Consider the following 14569-nt stretch of genomic DNA (forward strand, 5'->3'; position numbering starts at 1 on the left):
TCACTCCCAAGCCTAGACACTGGGGAGTCAGCTCAGCCCTGAGTCCTCCGGGGAGCAGGGGGGCAGAGCTGAGCGGCCGCCTGGAGCTCGGCAGGAGGAGGGGCCGAGGAGGGGGAGGTGAGGAGATCCGGCTAGAGGGGAGGCTCCGACGTCTCCTTCCTTCCTGGTTCCTGCTGCAGCTGCCGCCACTGCTCAGCTCTGAGAGCAGGGACCGGGTGGCTTGGAGACCGTGACTCAGAGGTGGAGCGGTGCTCGGGCCAAGAAGCACTGGCGTCCATGGACCCTGGGGTAAGGGGGCTGCTCTGGCATCAGCTGACATTCCCTGAGAGGGCTTCCTCCCACCTGAAGCTGGTGGGTCACTGCTCCGGAGATGAGGGCGGGAATGGAGCTGGAAAGAGGGCACCCACCTGGCTCACCTCGACCTGCGCCCTCCGTAACAGAGTCTGCTTCTCCACACAAAAGCAGTGAGGGGCCAGGAAGAGGGTACAGGGATATCCCAATACTGGAAGAGTTTGGGAACTTCCAATGGCTAAATGCAGGAGTTTCCCCCAGATCAGCCTCTCATAGTGTAGCATGGACCCCTCTGCCCTGACCTTCCCGCCACCCGCACCCCCCATATCCCTGTCCCTCCTGACCTCAGCTCCTCAGGTGCTTGCTAGCTCCATCGGAAGATGTGAGCTCTTTCCCCGGCCTCAGGCCAACCTTGCCCCCTCCAGTCCCCTCCCCCATCTCTCACACACAGAGTCTCATGCATTATTGATCTCCTCGTGGAGTCAGGATGGCCAGGACTGGTGCCCAGGGTGCCTGTGGGCACGGCTGAGGGACCAGTGTGGACCTCAGCATGTGTCTCCGTCAGCCTGTCCCCAGCACTCTCCATGTGGATGGTGTTTCTCAGGAGCCCCAAGGACTGGGATGGAAAAAAGGAGGTTGGGCGGGGGGTGGGGGGGTCGGGGGGTGGGCCGAGGGTCCGAAGTGAGCATCCTAAGAGGATGATTGATGGGAGGGCCAGGGGAAAATGGGGGCTGTGTCAGGGGTCTCTCCAGGCAGGACAATGGGAGCCCGTGAACTAGAAGATACGGAGGCCCATTGGTCAGGCAGCTGGGGGCCTCTATGGAGCTGGGGTCAAGGGTTGGGGGGGTGCTCTGTAAAAGGTTGATGACAGGGGCGTCTGCACTTCTCTGGTGGTGGCAGTGGGGTTGGGATCCCGAGGAAGAGGAGCTGGGGTGAGATCTCGCCTGCCCAGTCCCTGAATCCCTCTGCCCTATTTTGGAGCCTCTTCCTTCACTGCCCGGCTCACCTCTGATTACCCCTGGGGAATCCTCCAGAGAAAGCACCCAGTGTGTCCTAGAGCCAGAGAATGTGTGTGCCTAAGGTGGGGCGGAGCGGACTTTTCGAGGTTTTCTCTTGGCACCGGCCTGCCTGCTGCACTTTCTGCCTCTCTGGGCAGTGGCCGCAGCCGGAGGGTGTGGGCAGGGAGACCTGCCCTGGGTGGGGATGGGCTCGGGATGGGCTTGGCAGGTGAGCGGAAGATGTGCTGGGGCTCTCAAGACTCAGAGGGAGCAGGAGGGGGTGGAGGTGGGGAAGGTGACAGCCAAGTCTGTGCTAACAGGTTCTCTCTCTGCTTGAAGGGCCCCCTCAGGACAAGGTGACGTCCCTCCTCTTTTGCTGTCCGTCCACAGCAGGGAGTGGCCACTCCCTTCCCCATGGACTTCCAAGAGTGGGACCCTCCCTCCCTGGCCGAGAGCACTCAGTCTGCAAAGCCCAGCAGTGCCCAGCAGGTCTGAGGGTGGGAAGCGGGCGGGGGCGGAGGGCAGGGGGGCTGGCCCTCAGGGGACAGACAGATGTGGTGGCCTCACCGCTCCCCACCCCCTCGCCCTTTGTCCTGGACTGCAGGCCACCGAGCTGTGGGAGGTGGTGGAGGAGCCTCGGGGCCGGCTGGGGGCAGAGGGTATCATGCCCGAGAGGCAGGAAGGCCACCTGCTCAAGAAGAGGAAGTGGCCTCTGAAGGGCTGGCACAAGGTAGGGTGGCAGGGCAGAGGGAGGGGCCAGATGCTGGGGCCGGAAGGGATGTGGGGCTCCTGGGCAGCACAGGCTATCTGTGTGTGAGGAGAGACTTCCGCGTGGTTGCTCTGCTCCACACCCTTTCCTCTCCGCACCCCACACCCCGGTCCTGTTCCCTCTGGGCATCCTCACAGAGATACTTCGTGCTTGAGGATGGGATTCTTCACTACGCGACAACTCGGCAAGATGTGAGTTGGGGCCTCTGCTGTGGGTGTGAGAGAAGGGGGCCCTGGGCAGGCAGGGGGCTTTTGGAATCCCCCAGAGCAAGGCCCAAATCCCAGGTGTGCCGTTTTCTGGATGTGGGGTCTTGGGCAGGTTACTTCCCTGGGTCTCAACTCCTCACCCCTAAGGTGGAGAGAGGGTGATCACCCACTTGTAGGGTCTGTTTGGTTAGGCCTCTCGGGACAGTGCCAGGCTCAGATTAGTGCCCAAGACCGAGGGGCTTTATCATCCTTATCCTCGTACCATGCTCAGGCAAGTACAAGAAACTAAAGGCCTAGACACCCAGGCTGTCTGCAGGAGGTTCATCGTCCTCAGCCCTGCCTGCAGACTCCCGAGGGTGGGAAGTGTTCCTCGCTCTGTGACTCCCTGGAGCTCTGGTTGTGACGTGACATAGCAGGCTGTCCAGTGCACGGGAGGATGACTGACATGTCCTGCTGACACTGTCACTTGAGCCTGAGGGTGAACCTGCTGCCTGACCTTTGAACCTAGCATGACCTCAAGGGGGTGGTGGCCCCGGTGGCCTCAACTCATGTCCCTTTCCCTCTTTGGTCTCTGCATCCCAGATCACCAAGGGGAAGCTCCATGGCTCCATTGATGTCCGACTGTCGGTCATGTCCATCAACAAAAAGGCCCAGCGCATTGACCTTGACACTGAAGACAACATCTACCACCTCAAGGTGACATCCGTGGGAGGCAGGGGGGAGCTTGTCCCCCCAGCCTGGCAGAGGCACTGGGTCACGCAGGAGAGAGGGGCAGAGGCTGAGGGGCCATCTGAGTTTGACCAGAGGGGAGTTCCCACCATGTACAAGAGCCAACGGTAAACTGGCCCTGCTGGTTCTTATGTGAACAGGCACGGAGAGGGGCCTTTGCACCATCTGTGTGCTGTAGGGAGAGATCCTGCCTGCCTGGGGTCCAGAGCCCCAACTTCTTGCCCCTAGAAAGCGATCCTTCCCTTCACGCGTCCCTTTCGTTCTCCATCACCTCTGCAGATCAAGTCCCAGGACCTGTTCCAGAGCTGGGTGGCCCAGCTGCGTGCCCACCGCTCAGCCCAGCACCTGGATGTGCCCCGAAGCCTGCTGCCCAGCACCACCCACCGGAAGGTAAGATGGGCCCCAGGGCAGGACCCAGTCACGTGAGGATTCAGAGGAGGTGCCTTCCTGACCTTTGACTCGTCCCATAGGTTGCTGGTGCCCAGCCTCCCGCAGTGGGTGGTGCCTCGGCTCTGCCAGGGGTTGGACCTCGGGAGAAGGTGTCTTCCTGGCTGAGGGACAGTGATGGGCTGGACCGCTGCTCTCACGGTGAGGGATCCCTGGCCCTGAGCCTCCATGGGGAGGGCCCATGCTCTTGTGTCTCGGTGGCATCAGCAGTCACAGGGAGGAGAAAATGCGGCCTCTTTTCCTGCTCTGGGAGCCCCTGTCTAGTGGGGGCGACAGCCTCTGCCTCTAGCTGATCAGGTCTCCTCAGGCCCCACCCCCAGAGCCTCAGGCTCACAGAGAAGGCAGGGCCTGTGCTCTAAGCCATAAAGCTGAGCACAGGCTGGGACTCCTGACAAAGGTCCTGGGTGCCACCACAGGGAGGGGCCTGGGGAGGAGTGCCAGGGAAGGGGTGCGTTTTGGCATCAGGTTCCTAGAGCTGGGCGCTGTGATGCTGGCCCGGGAGAGGGAAATGCAGGCCGAGGCGGGAGAGCAAGGGCAAGGGCCACCTGGCCTGTGTGGAGGCAGCGGAGGTGAAGTGTGGTCTGGGGACAGAGTGCAGACTGGGGTGCGCATGCTCCCTGGAGGCCAAACCAAAGGGTGGGAGCCGGGAGCCACTGTGGGCTCGTGAGCGGGAGAGGGAGGCAGTGTCGGGATTCCCCAGGCTGCTGGTGAAGTCTTTGGAGGAGGGAGGGGAGCCCGGCCAGTGTTGGGAGAGGGCCTTCCTCATCCATCCTTCCCGCAGAGCTCTCGGAGTGTCAGGGCAAGCTCCAGGAACTGCACAGACTCCTCCAGAGCCTGGAGTCCCTGCACCGGATTCCCTCAGCCCCTGTCATCCCCACGCACCAGGTGAGGTCCAGACGGAGACAGGGGCCCGCCCGGGCCTCTCCCCTCTTGCCATATTAATCTCCATCGCCTCCCCAGACAGGTCCCCTGCCCCCTTACACGCTGCCACTTGCTGGAGAGCCACCGTCTCCCAGTTGCCCCTCCCACCGTGTCCAGACCACCTCTGGGCTGTCTCTGCCCCTTTGGAGCGACCCCTTCCCCCTGTGCCCAGGCAGCTGCCAGGCTGTTGGTCTTCCTCCTCCACGGCTGTCCGCTTCTCTCTTGGCTTTGGCGGTCTTCTCCACCCTGAGCCCGAAACTCACCCACCTCGACTTGCCAGGCCTCGGTGACAACGGAGAGACCCAAGAAGGGGAAGCGGACCAGCCGCATGTGGTGCACGCAGAGCTTTGCCAAGGACGACACCATCGGGCGGGTGAGGTGGTCCCTGAGACGCTGGGTGGGAGGCACTGAAGGAGGCTGGGCCCTTCCACCCTTCCCCTTCACCCACAGGTGGGTCGTCTCCATGGCTCAGTTCCCAACCTGTCTCGCTACCTGGAGTCCCGAGACCCCTCGGGCCCCCGAGGACTGCCGCCCCCAGACTATGCCCACCTGCAGCGCAGCTTCTGGGCCCTGGCCCAGAAGGGTAAGTGTGAGCTGGAGGGGTGGCTGGGAGCAGGTTGCGGGAGGGCGAGAGAGAGGAAGGGAGTCTGATGGCCGGCCCTGCCCCCACAGTGCACAGCTCGCTCAGCAGCGTCCTGGCTGCCCTCACTGCTGAACGGGACCGACTGAGGGACCTGCACCCGGGTGCGGAGCCATCCAGGCTGGGGGTGAGCCTGGGGACGGGGCGGTTAGTGGGAGGAGCGGCCTGAAGATGGCAGGCTCCGGGCAGGCGTGGGGGTGGTCGCAGGGCTGGACCGGGAAGGGGGTTGGTTGAGGCAGGCCCTGCCTGACAGGCCTTCAATGTGTTGGGGGGGCTCCCCCTATCCCCGCCCTGTACCTGCTCCCTCACTCTCTCCCCGCAGGTCTCGGAGACCTCAGCTGGCCCGAGGCGCCTCCACTCGTTGTCCGTCTCCTCCGACACCACTGCAGACTCCTTCAGCTCCCTCAACCCCGAGGAGGTGGGAGCTGGGTGGGCAGTGGGGCCCTCCTTTCTCAGCAGGAGCGAAGGCAGGGTTCACTTTCAGACCTGAAACTCCAGCCCCTTTCACAGAACACAGGCAGCAGCCATATCCGGATCATTTCTTAATAGTGTGTAGAGCGCTTTTAAGTCAGGACCTCGTGAGGAAGCTGATTCTTGCCCTCAAGCTCACAGATAAGGAAACTGAGCCTTACTGGATCTAATGATGGGCCCAGGCTCCTGCACTATATGGGTTTGCATTTGGCTGTACTGCATGCCGGCCTCGTGACCCTGAGGCTCCTAAGCCACCGAGGGCGGGTGATAATGGCACCTACACACGCCAAGGGCGTGGAGCTGGGCTCAGAGCCAGTGTGGGAAGCACAGGCAGTTACTGTGGAGCCTGTGTCTCCTCAATCCCAGGCCAGGATCTTTCCCCAGGCCTCGCACTGCACGATGTTCACTCCCCTCCACATCTCCTGCTCTGCACAGCTCAGACAGTAAAAGTCCCCAGTTACACTTCCTCTTGAGGGAACTGTCAGGCCAGGGGAGCCTGGCCCGACTCTCCTGGCTGGGCCTCAGGCCGACACCAGTCTTGCTCCCAACAGCAAGAAGCTCTGTACATGAAGGGGCGAGAGCTGACCCCCCAGCTGTCCCAGAGCAGCGTCCTATCCCTTGCTGACTCCCACACAGAGTTCTTTGATGCCTGTGAGGTTCTCCTCTCTGCCAGCTCTTCTGAGAATGAGGTGAGGGAGGGGGGACGTTGCCCGTGAGAGGGGAGGGACCCTGGGAATAGCTGGGGTTCCGGGAGGCTAGAATCAGTACATCCCCAAGTCCTTTCTAATCAGCTCGGCCGCTCTCTTTGGGAACATGGCCAGACCTGCTGAGTTTGTGTGGCCCTGCTTAGAAATCTCTGCTGAGGACCCTTCTTCCAGTTTGATGTGCTCTATCTTCATGGGTTCTCCTGAAAATGCTGCCTCAGCTCCACCACCAGTCACCTTTCTGTGACCCCATTTCAGCCTCTGCACTCCCTTGACCCTTGTCTTCCCAACCCTGGATCCCAGGAATCCCTTACTTCTGTCCCTTCATGACCACCAGGTCCCTGAGCTGGGGGCCCTCTCCCTCCCAAGGTGACAGGGCACACCGTGACATCAGGCCTCCTGGGGCAGTGTCTTAGGGTTCAGACCCCCAAATATGTTCTCTTCCCCTTCCCACCAAAGGGCTAGCTGGGCAGATTCTCGCCAGGCCCTGGGTACTGCCCAGCTGCCCAGGGAGGCCTAGTCTGCCCGGCCTGTCATCTGTCCCGGCCCAGGGCTCGGAGGAGGAGGAATCATGCACCAGTGAAGTCACCACCAGCCTGTCCGAGGAGGTGCTGGATCTCCGGGGAGCCGAGCGCTGTCAGAAAGGTGCCCACCTGGCGAGCAGGAGGGAGTGCTAGAGGTGGGCCCAGAAACGGAGAATGTCTGGGCCCAGGCCCCTTGGGAAGTTGTCCCTTGTAGGACTGGTGGGCTGATGGCTTTGGACGTTGACTCCGGGGTGACTGGAAGTGAAGAAGGCTCAGCTGTGAGCTGGGTTCCAGCGGTGGCTCTGGGGGGTGGGGCTGGCTCAGCTTGGGGCCGGCCTCCACGCTGGGCTTCTGAGGAGGCTCATGTGGGCCTCCGTGAGGCAGAAGAGCCCACTTTGCCACCTTTTATTATAGCAGCCTGGCTTTGTAGAGTCATTTTACTCCCAGGCGCCTGTTTCCTTGTCTACACAATGGGCTGGACAGTCTGCATCCTGACCTCGGTTTCTGTGTTTATGAAAGGGAGTAGAAGCCAAGGATGGGACTCAGGAAGAGGTTCTGGGCGCAGGGTTTCCGTTTCCAACAGTGGGAAGCGTCCTCTGGTTCTTAGCCCTGTGCCCACCTAAATCCCCAGGAGCGCCTCAAGAGTTAGCCCCTAGCCACCTGCCCTGGCTCCTTGTAGTGAGTCGAGCCTGGAGCCTGGGAGTGAGCACACCTCGGGGCGCTGCCGGAGCTTAGGAGGGGCCTCGGTGTGGTGTGCAGCGGAGAGGGACAGGCGGGTTGTGTTCCAGGAGGAGCTGTGGGGCCACCCCGCCGCCGATGCCTGCCAGCCGCCAGCGGGCCCGGCACTGACGTGAGCTTGTGGAACATCCTGCGGAACAACATTGGCAAGGACCTGTCCAAGGTTTCGATGCCAGTGCAGCTCAACGAGCCGCTCAACACCCTGCAGCGGCTCTGTGAGGAGCTGGAGTACAGCAGCCTCCTAGACCGGGCCAGCCGCACCGCCGACCCCTGCGAGCGCATGGTACGCCGGCCCCAGCCCCAGCCCCGCCCCGGCTGCTGCCACCTCCCACGACCCCGTCTCCCAGCCCCCATTCTCGCCCAGGTTGGGTGGCCGTGGGGTAACATCTCCTTTGATCCCCTGGTGCTCCGCCCCCTTTAGGTGTACATTGCAGCCTTCGCAGTGTCTGCCTACTCCTCCACGTACCACCGGGCGGGCTGCAAGCCCTTCAACCCTGTCCTGGGGGAGACCTATGAGTGTGAGCGCCCTGACCGAGGCTTCCGCTTCATCAGTGAGCAGGTGCAGGCCAGGAAGAAGAGGGCTGGCGGGGGAGCCGTGCGGATGAGGCCAGGGAGGATCCAGGCTTCAAGGGGCCAGGGCAGGGGTGAGAACACCCCGCAGATGGGCAGTCAGGAAAGGAGGTCCTCACTCCTTGAAACACCTGCATCGTGTTCTGGGTCGAGGAACCTTATAGAAGGTTATTCTTGAGCTCAGTCTTGAAGGATGGATTGGAGTTGGCCAAGTGTGCAAGGAGGTGGGAGACCAGGCTGTTCCAGGCAGTGTAAAGGGATGGATGGAGCACATTTGGAAAGAGTTAGGGACAAGGCTGGAAGACAAGGCAGGACCAAACCTTGAGAAGCCCTGTGGGTGAAGATAAGGCACAGTTGATTGGTTGATTGGTTGGTTTTTAACTCCTGAAGGTCACAGGAAGTCATGGGAGGGTTTTAAGCAGTAGAGCGACATTCTTAGAATTGCACTGTGTAGAGAACACTCAGGCCGTGGCGGGCGCCAGGGGATGGGGAGAGGCAAGGAGAGCCCTGGAGGGGAGTGAATGAGAAGAGAGAAAGTTGGGGCTTGTGGGAAAGGAGAGGATGATGGAATTTGGGTGGTGGCCAAGTATGACAGGGACAAGAGACCTGGAACTAGCCGGTCTTCTGGTTCATAGGGGGACTGGGGGTGTAAGTGAGGGTGTTGGGGGCCTGGGGTCAGGAGCAAGACCCCACAGTCCTCAGGAGCAGCCTCCAGGGAACTTCTTTGCTCCTCAAGGTCTCCCATCACCCCCCCATCTCAGCGTGCCATGCAGAATCTGAGAACTTCATCTTCTGGCAAGGTGAAAGGATGGGAGTGAAGGGCAGATGGGGAGGGGCTAGAACACCCTCTGGTCTTACCTCTGCTGTCACTCTCCCTCCCCCAACCCAACTCCAGACATGAAGTGGAAGAACAAGTTCTGGGGCAAATCCCTGGAGATTGTGCCTGTTGGGACAGTCAACGTGAGCCTGCCCAGGTGAGTGTTCCTAAGTGCTGGGCAGCCAGGCCCAGCCCACAGGCCATCCTCTGGGCTGGGATGGGGAGGTATCCTGAAGCTGCTCGGGGTGGGGCAGTGTCTGTACACTTCACACCCATGTTTACAGCAGTTGTTAGTAAAGAAAGGGGAAAGTCTTAGAGCTGGAAGGGCTCATCAAGGCCATCTGACCAAGAGCTTTCACAATTTTTGACTATGACTCACAGTAAGAAATGCATCTGAGACTTGAAGCTAGTGCACTGTAACAAACACACACACACACAGAAACCTAAAGTCGTTTTAGGACAAGTCACTAACTATATTTGAAGCATCCGCATCTAGCTCATGTTACAGGTGGGGAACTGCAACCAGAGGCCAGCATGAGGGGCGCAGGAGACCCTGGGCTTCAGGGTCAAGAGGCCTGGGTGGGAGTCTTAGTCCTGCCACTTAACAGTTAGGCAGCAGCAAAAATACTTGAGTCTGCTCGTCTATAAAATAAGAGTAATAAGTAATAACCAGCAGAAGTGGGTAGTAAACAGGTTGTTGTATATGATCAGCCCACCAAGGTCCCTGGCATCCAAGAGCAGGGACCCTGTCTATGTTTTCACTCCCATGAGTTAGGTGCTTAGGAGCTTTTTCAGCAAATGGAGATGTGTTACTTGAGTTCTCTCTGGGAAGGCTGCTCTACTTAATAAATATGTCATCCTTCATGGAAGGGCCACGAGCTAGAACCAGGATGCCAGGGTTCCTTCCCCAGACCCAGGTGACCCGCTCCGATGAGAGAGACGCTCCCCGGGTCAGGGTAGCGCTTGTTCCCCTGGGCCAGCCAGCTGCCCCTCACCCGCCCTGCTCTCTCTCTCAGGTTTGGGGACCACTTTGAGTGGAATAAGGTGACGTCCTGTATTCACAACATCCTCAGTGGCCAGCGCTGGATCGAGCACTACGGGGAGGTGCTCATCCGAAACACGCAGGACAGCTCCTGCCACTGCAAGCTCACCTTCTGCAAGGTGGGTGACCGCCTGCCCCCACTCTCCGCCCCAGCAGCCCCTCCACTAGGAGGGGCGGGGACCTCTTTCTAAGCCCCCTGCCACACCCCACCCCAGGCCAAGTACTGGAGCTCCAACGTCCACGAGGTACAGGGGGCCGTGTTCAGCCGGAGTGGCCGTGTCCTCCACCGACTCTTCGGAAAGTGGCATGAGGGGCTGTACCGCGGACCTCAGCCGGGCGGTCAGTGCATCTGGAAGCCCAGTAAGTGAGGCGCTCGGGGCGGGCTGGGCAGGGGTGAGGGCAGCTGCGCACAGTCCACCTGCCCCAGCCCCCTGCCTTCCCCCTAGACTCAATGCCCCCAAACTATGAGCGAAACTTCGGCTTCACTCAGTTTGCCTTGGAGCTGAATGAGCTGACTGCAGAGCTGAAACGGTCCCTGCCTTCCACGGACACGCGGCTCCGGCCAGACCAGAGGTCAGTGCCAGGCGGGAGCCACTCTGGAAGCGCCAGGCTTCTCCCACCCCATGGGGGTTTGTGCACAGACCCGGGACTGTATCCTTCCTTCTTGGTGTTGCCTCAGGGAGATGGGAGCTGTCTGAGGGCAGAACTGGGCAGGGACAGAAGCCTTGGATTGATCTGGGGGGCCCCTGAGGGTGGGGCGGTTCCACTGATGGCAGTCTGGGTGCCCAGATACCTGGAGGAGGGGAACATACAGGCGGCCGAGGCCCAGAAGAGAAGGATCGAGCAGCTTCAGCGAGACAGGCGCAAAGTGATGGAGGAGAACAACATTGTCCACCAGGCACGCTTCTTCAGGTGCCTCCATGCCCCCTCGACCACCACCCCCTGCTTTCTCTCCCCCTCCACACTAGTCCCTTGCTGCTTCGAGTGGGGCCTGTGGTGTGAGGCAGCGTCTCGGGACCGTCCTCAGTGCTGGACGCTCACCCCTCCCCTTCCCCGGCCCCTTTCCCCCAGGCGGCAGACGGACAGCAGCGGGAAGGAGTGGTGGGTGACCAACAACACGTACTGGCGACTGCGGGCAGAGCCGGGCTACGGGAACCTGGATGGGGCCGTGCTCTGGTAGCCCCGGCCCCGGGGGCAGGAGGCCTCGGTCCCTCCCTTCTGCCCCCACGGACACATGGACGAGGCCAGGCTCTCCCACTCGCTGCCCTGGACCCCGAAGGGGCAGCCCTGGCTCTGGTCCTCTCCCCTCTGCCGGCCAGAGGGGCTTTCTCTCAGCCCATCACCCACCCCTTATTTGGGGTGGGAAGCAGGATTCGTGCTTCCCCAGTCTTGTTGCCCCCAGACAACCGGCATGTAAGACCCTCCTTGCTCTGCCATCCGCCTTTCTTCCCTCCTGGGGTTCCTGGGGGAGTCTCCAGGCCCTCAAGATCTTCCCCATTTCAGTGCCTTCCTAGGACACAGGGGGCCCCCTGAAGCTCCCCAGGCTTCCTCGGCCCAGGACTCTGGCCCCCGCTGTGAGGCTGTGCGGTTGGAGTGAGTGAAGGAGAGGGGGTGGCCTTTTCTCCCACTCCCATCCCTCCCATGCCCCATCTCCAGCATCTTCTCTCCATGCCCTGGCCCAGGGGGGCTCCCTTTGCTTGGCCCTGGCAGTCTCCCCCGTCCTCCCGGATCCCCTTCTCCCAAACCACAAATGCCTGCAGCCACCAGCTCCTTCGTCCCTGGTCCTCAAGTGGCTTCCTTCAGTCTCAGCTCAGCGGATCCCCCCAGAGCAGGCAGGGCAGGAAGGGTACCTGGCCTCTGACCCACCAGGAGTGAGCGAGCATGTGTGCGTGTCTGTGTAGAAGTGTGTGTGTGTGTCTGTGTCTGTGTCCTGCTTGCGGGCGAGCAGGATTGCTCATGTAGGCTGGACGTCCTGCTGCTGTTGCTGCTCATCTTACCAGTCTGCCTCTGTTAAAGGTGAATTGCTATGACATTCCAAGCTCCAATAAAGACTGTCTCAAACTTTGGCCTGTGACCATTCCTTTAAAAACACGTGTGCTCAAGCTCAGGCTTTCCTCGAGGCTCAGCTGGTAAAAAACCTGCCTGCTAATGCAGGAGGCACAAGAGACTCGGGTTCAATCCCTCGGGTGGGAAGATCCCCTGGAGAAGGAAATGGCAACCCACTCCAGTATTCTTGCCTGGAGAATTTCATGGACAGAGGAGCCTGGAGCTATAGTCCATGGGGTCACAAAGAGTCAGACTCAACCGAGCAGGCAGTAGGCAGGCAGGCTCAAGCTCAGTGGAAGTCCATAGCTCCCCACTCACTGGGCTAAAGGCCCAGTGTCATCTCTCTCCCTAATCCTCACCTCGATTGTGCCTCAGTGGCTCTCAGCTCTGGCCCCTTCCCCAGTGACACCCGGCTTAGACTGGGCCCTCATCGACTTTCGCCTGGACTATTGCAGTATCCTCCAAGTATTCTTGCCTGGAAAATCCCATGGACTGAGGAGCCTGGTAGGCTATAGTCCATGGGGTCACAAAGAGTCGGATGTGACTGAGCGACTTCACTTCCTTTCACTTTCAGAACCTCAAGTCACTTCCATTTTAATGTTGGCTTTCAGGCCGATATTTTAAAAGAGAAATAAATTTCAAATACATCCATTGCTTCTGAGTGCCTCAGGGAAAACCCAGACTCTTCAACCAGGCAGAAACCTGTGTGGTCCCTGTCCCCAACCCCCAGCATCCTTAGTCAGGTCTGTGCTCACCCTCTCACTCCCTCGGTGACTTTTCAAGGAAAGGATGCAGCGAGGGGAGGTACTGGAAGGGTTGGGAGGACAGGGCAAGCTGCATTTCTCCACCCCACCCCCAACCACCTCCCAAGTTCAAACCCCAGCGCTGTTACTGATCTTGAACAAGTTGTTCTGATCTTGAACAAGTGCTTCACCTTTCTGTTCAGAGACTCCGTTCCCTCATTTGGCTTCCTTTGTGTGTTAAGAGGAGAACATATGTGCAGCCTTCTGACTTCATTAGTGGTCTCCTAGCCCCTCAGCCCACCCCACTGCCACCACAGGCTCTGCTCTGGTGTAAGCGGTGTCCCAAGAGGAGGTCATGCTTTTTCAGGGGAACAGCAGGAACAGAGGGAGTCCCCTGAGCTAAAACAGCCCTTCCAGTGCTATCCCTTTCTTCTCCCCTCGCCCCCAGCCCCTCCCCACCCCGCCCACCGCCACCCCTGGAGTGTGGTCCACATTTCCACAGTTTATTTACAGAAGGTGCTAAAAGGAAGAAATTTGTCCTGACACCATGCACCAGAAATAACCTCAACCCATTCCAGAAAAAGCTGAAGCCTGCACACATTCAGGATCTTTTTAAAACAAGGTGTGCTCTCTTCCTCCCCGACCTTTCTACCCAGAATCACACACAGCCTGACCGACCAGCCTGTGTTCAGCTCCCACGTGTTTTAAGAACTAGAGTTTCAAATAGACCGAATTCCAAAGATATTTTTCTAATGGAGACAGGAGACTAGGCGCAACTCCTCTGCCCACAGGAACCAGGTCATCTGTGGCTTTTGCCATGGAGACCAGTATCCTCTCTCCTCCCCGGTGCCAGCTCAACGGAGGGAGGGAAGGAGCTCAAGTTGGTTTTGCGCCTGCTGTGGCATTCCTACTGGAGGACCCTTGTCTCTCAGAAGCCCTCCCCACCCAGTCAGGGTCTGGTGCGCGGCTGCTGATGGGGGCTCTCAGGCCGGGCAGAGGGGTGCCTGGGTTTCTGACTGCAGGCTGCAGAAGGGGAGGAAGCAACTGTGGGTACAGACAGCAGTGGCCACCTCCTGGGCACCAGGCAGACAGGCCTGGATGGTGCTCTAGTCTGCTCGGAGGAAGGCAGGCCAGGCCCCCTTCTTAAGCCCTCTCCATCCAGTCTGAGGATGGAGGCACAGGAAGTCTGCTCCTTGTGGGCCTCAGGGCAGCCCAGCCCAGACCCTGGGCCTTGTTCAGAGGATGCGGCAGTCCCAGGCAGAGGGGAGGATGTGGGCTCAACGGCCCATATTTTGACTCAGCTTGGGAAAGAGGCAAGATGGGACACACCAGTTTGTAAAGCCAGGGGCCTGTTTCCCCGGATGAGCAAAGATCAGAGCTTGAACAGCAGAGGAAAACCACGGCCCAAGGATGGTGGCAGAGGGTGAGGGAGGCAGGCAAGAGCTGTCAGTCTTCAGCTCACCTGCCTAGACCCTCCAACCCCAAATTGCTCCACCTAGAGAGATTAAAGTTGTCTTTTGACTGAAGAAGCCACCCGCGTGCCCGCCCAGAAGAGTGAATAAGACGTGTCCAGTGGAAAGTGTGTTTCGAACCAGAGGACTGATGTGAATTGATATGCGCCGCTCTCTATTTGTTGAAGTTGGTAGCATTTAAGTACAAACTCATGTCCCAGCATTTTGTCTGTTTCTTTAGTTGACATTTTGCAGTTTTTTTAAATGCAAAACTTCAACGGCTGTCAAAACTTGAGTTGAAATCAAGTTATCAATTATCTTGGTTTTTATAGATATAGATGAAATTTGTTAATCAAAGTTGCAAACCAGTGGTTTAATCTTTAAAAAAAAAACACAAAAAACAGTAATGACTGAGTTGCTGTTGGGGATACCCAGGTAGCAAGGGGCAAAAAAAGGCCAGAA

At 59.3% G+C, this 14569-nt stretch overlaps 1 protein-coding gene across 1 annotated transcript; it reads left to right on the forward strand.

The window, feature by feature from the left end:
• The first annotated feature begins 187 nt into the window (after nt 1-187).
• Nucleotides 188-11771, forward strand: OSBPL7 (oxysterol binding protein like 7). Its single transcript, XM_068976467.1, has 23 exons — nt 188-288; nt 1629-1778; nt 1894-2019; nt 2196-2249; nt 2847-2960; nt 3273-3383; nt 3464-3581; nt 4222-4325; nt 4642-4734; nt 4812-4944; nt 5034-5128; nt 5324-5419; nt 6024-6161; nt 6728-6823; nt 7473-7721; nt 7860-7997; nt 8745-8808; nt 8904-8982; nt 9842-9986; nt 10083-10227; nt 10314-10440; nt 10657-10779; nt 10939-11771. The coding sequence occupies exons 2-23, from the start codon at nt 1704-1706 to the stop codon at nt 11045-11047; spliced, it is 2532 nt and encodes an 843-aa protein (XP_068832568.1). The 5' UTR covers nt 188-288; nt 1629-1703; the 3' UTR covers nt 11048-11771.
• Nucleotides 11772-14569: the final 2798 nt, after the last annotated feature.

Source organism: Capricornis sumatraensis, chromosome 8, assembly GCF_032405125.1.
Source record: "Capricornis sumatraensis isolate serow.1 chromosome 8, serow.2, whole genome shotgun sequence".
NCBI lineage: Eukaryota > Metazoa > Chordata > Mammalia > Artiodactyla > Bovidae > Capricornis > Capricornis sumatraensis.

Excerpts from the sequence above, each read along its gene's own strand:
- OSBPL7 (XM_068976467.1), top strand. The coding sequence starts at position 1,704 with ATGGACTTCCAAGAGTGGGACCCTCCCTCCCTGGCCGAGAGCACTCAG. Across the intron at positions 1,779-1,893 it reads AGCCCAGCAGTGCCCAGCAG|GCCACCGAGCTGTGGGAGGT; the intron begins GTCTGAGGGTGG and ends CCTGGACTGCAG. Across the intron at positions 5,420-6,023 it reads GCTCCCTCAACCCCGAGGAG|CAAGAAGCTCTGTACATGAA; the intron begins GTGGGAGCTGGG and ends TGCTCCCAACAG.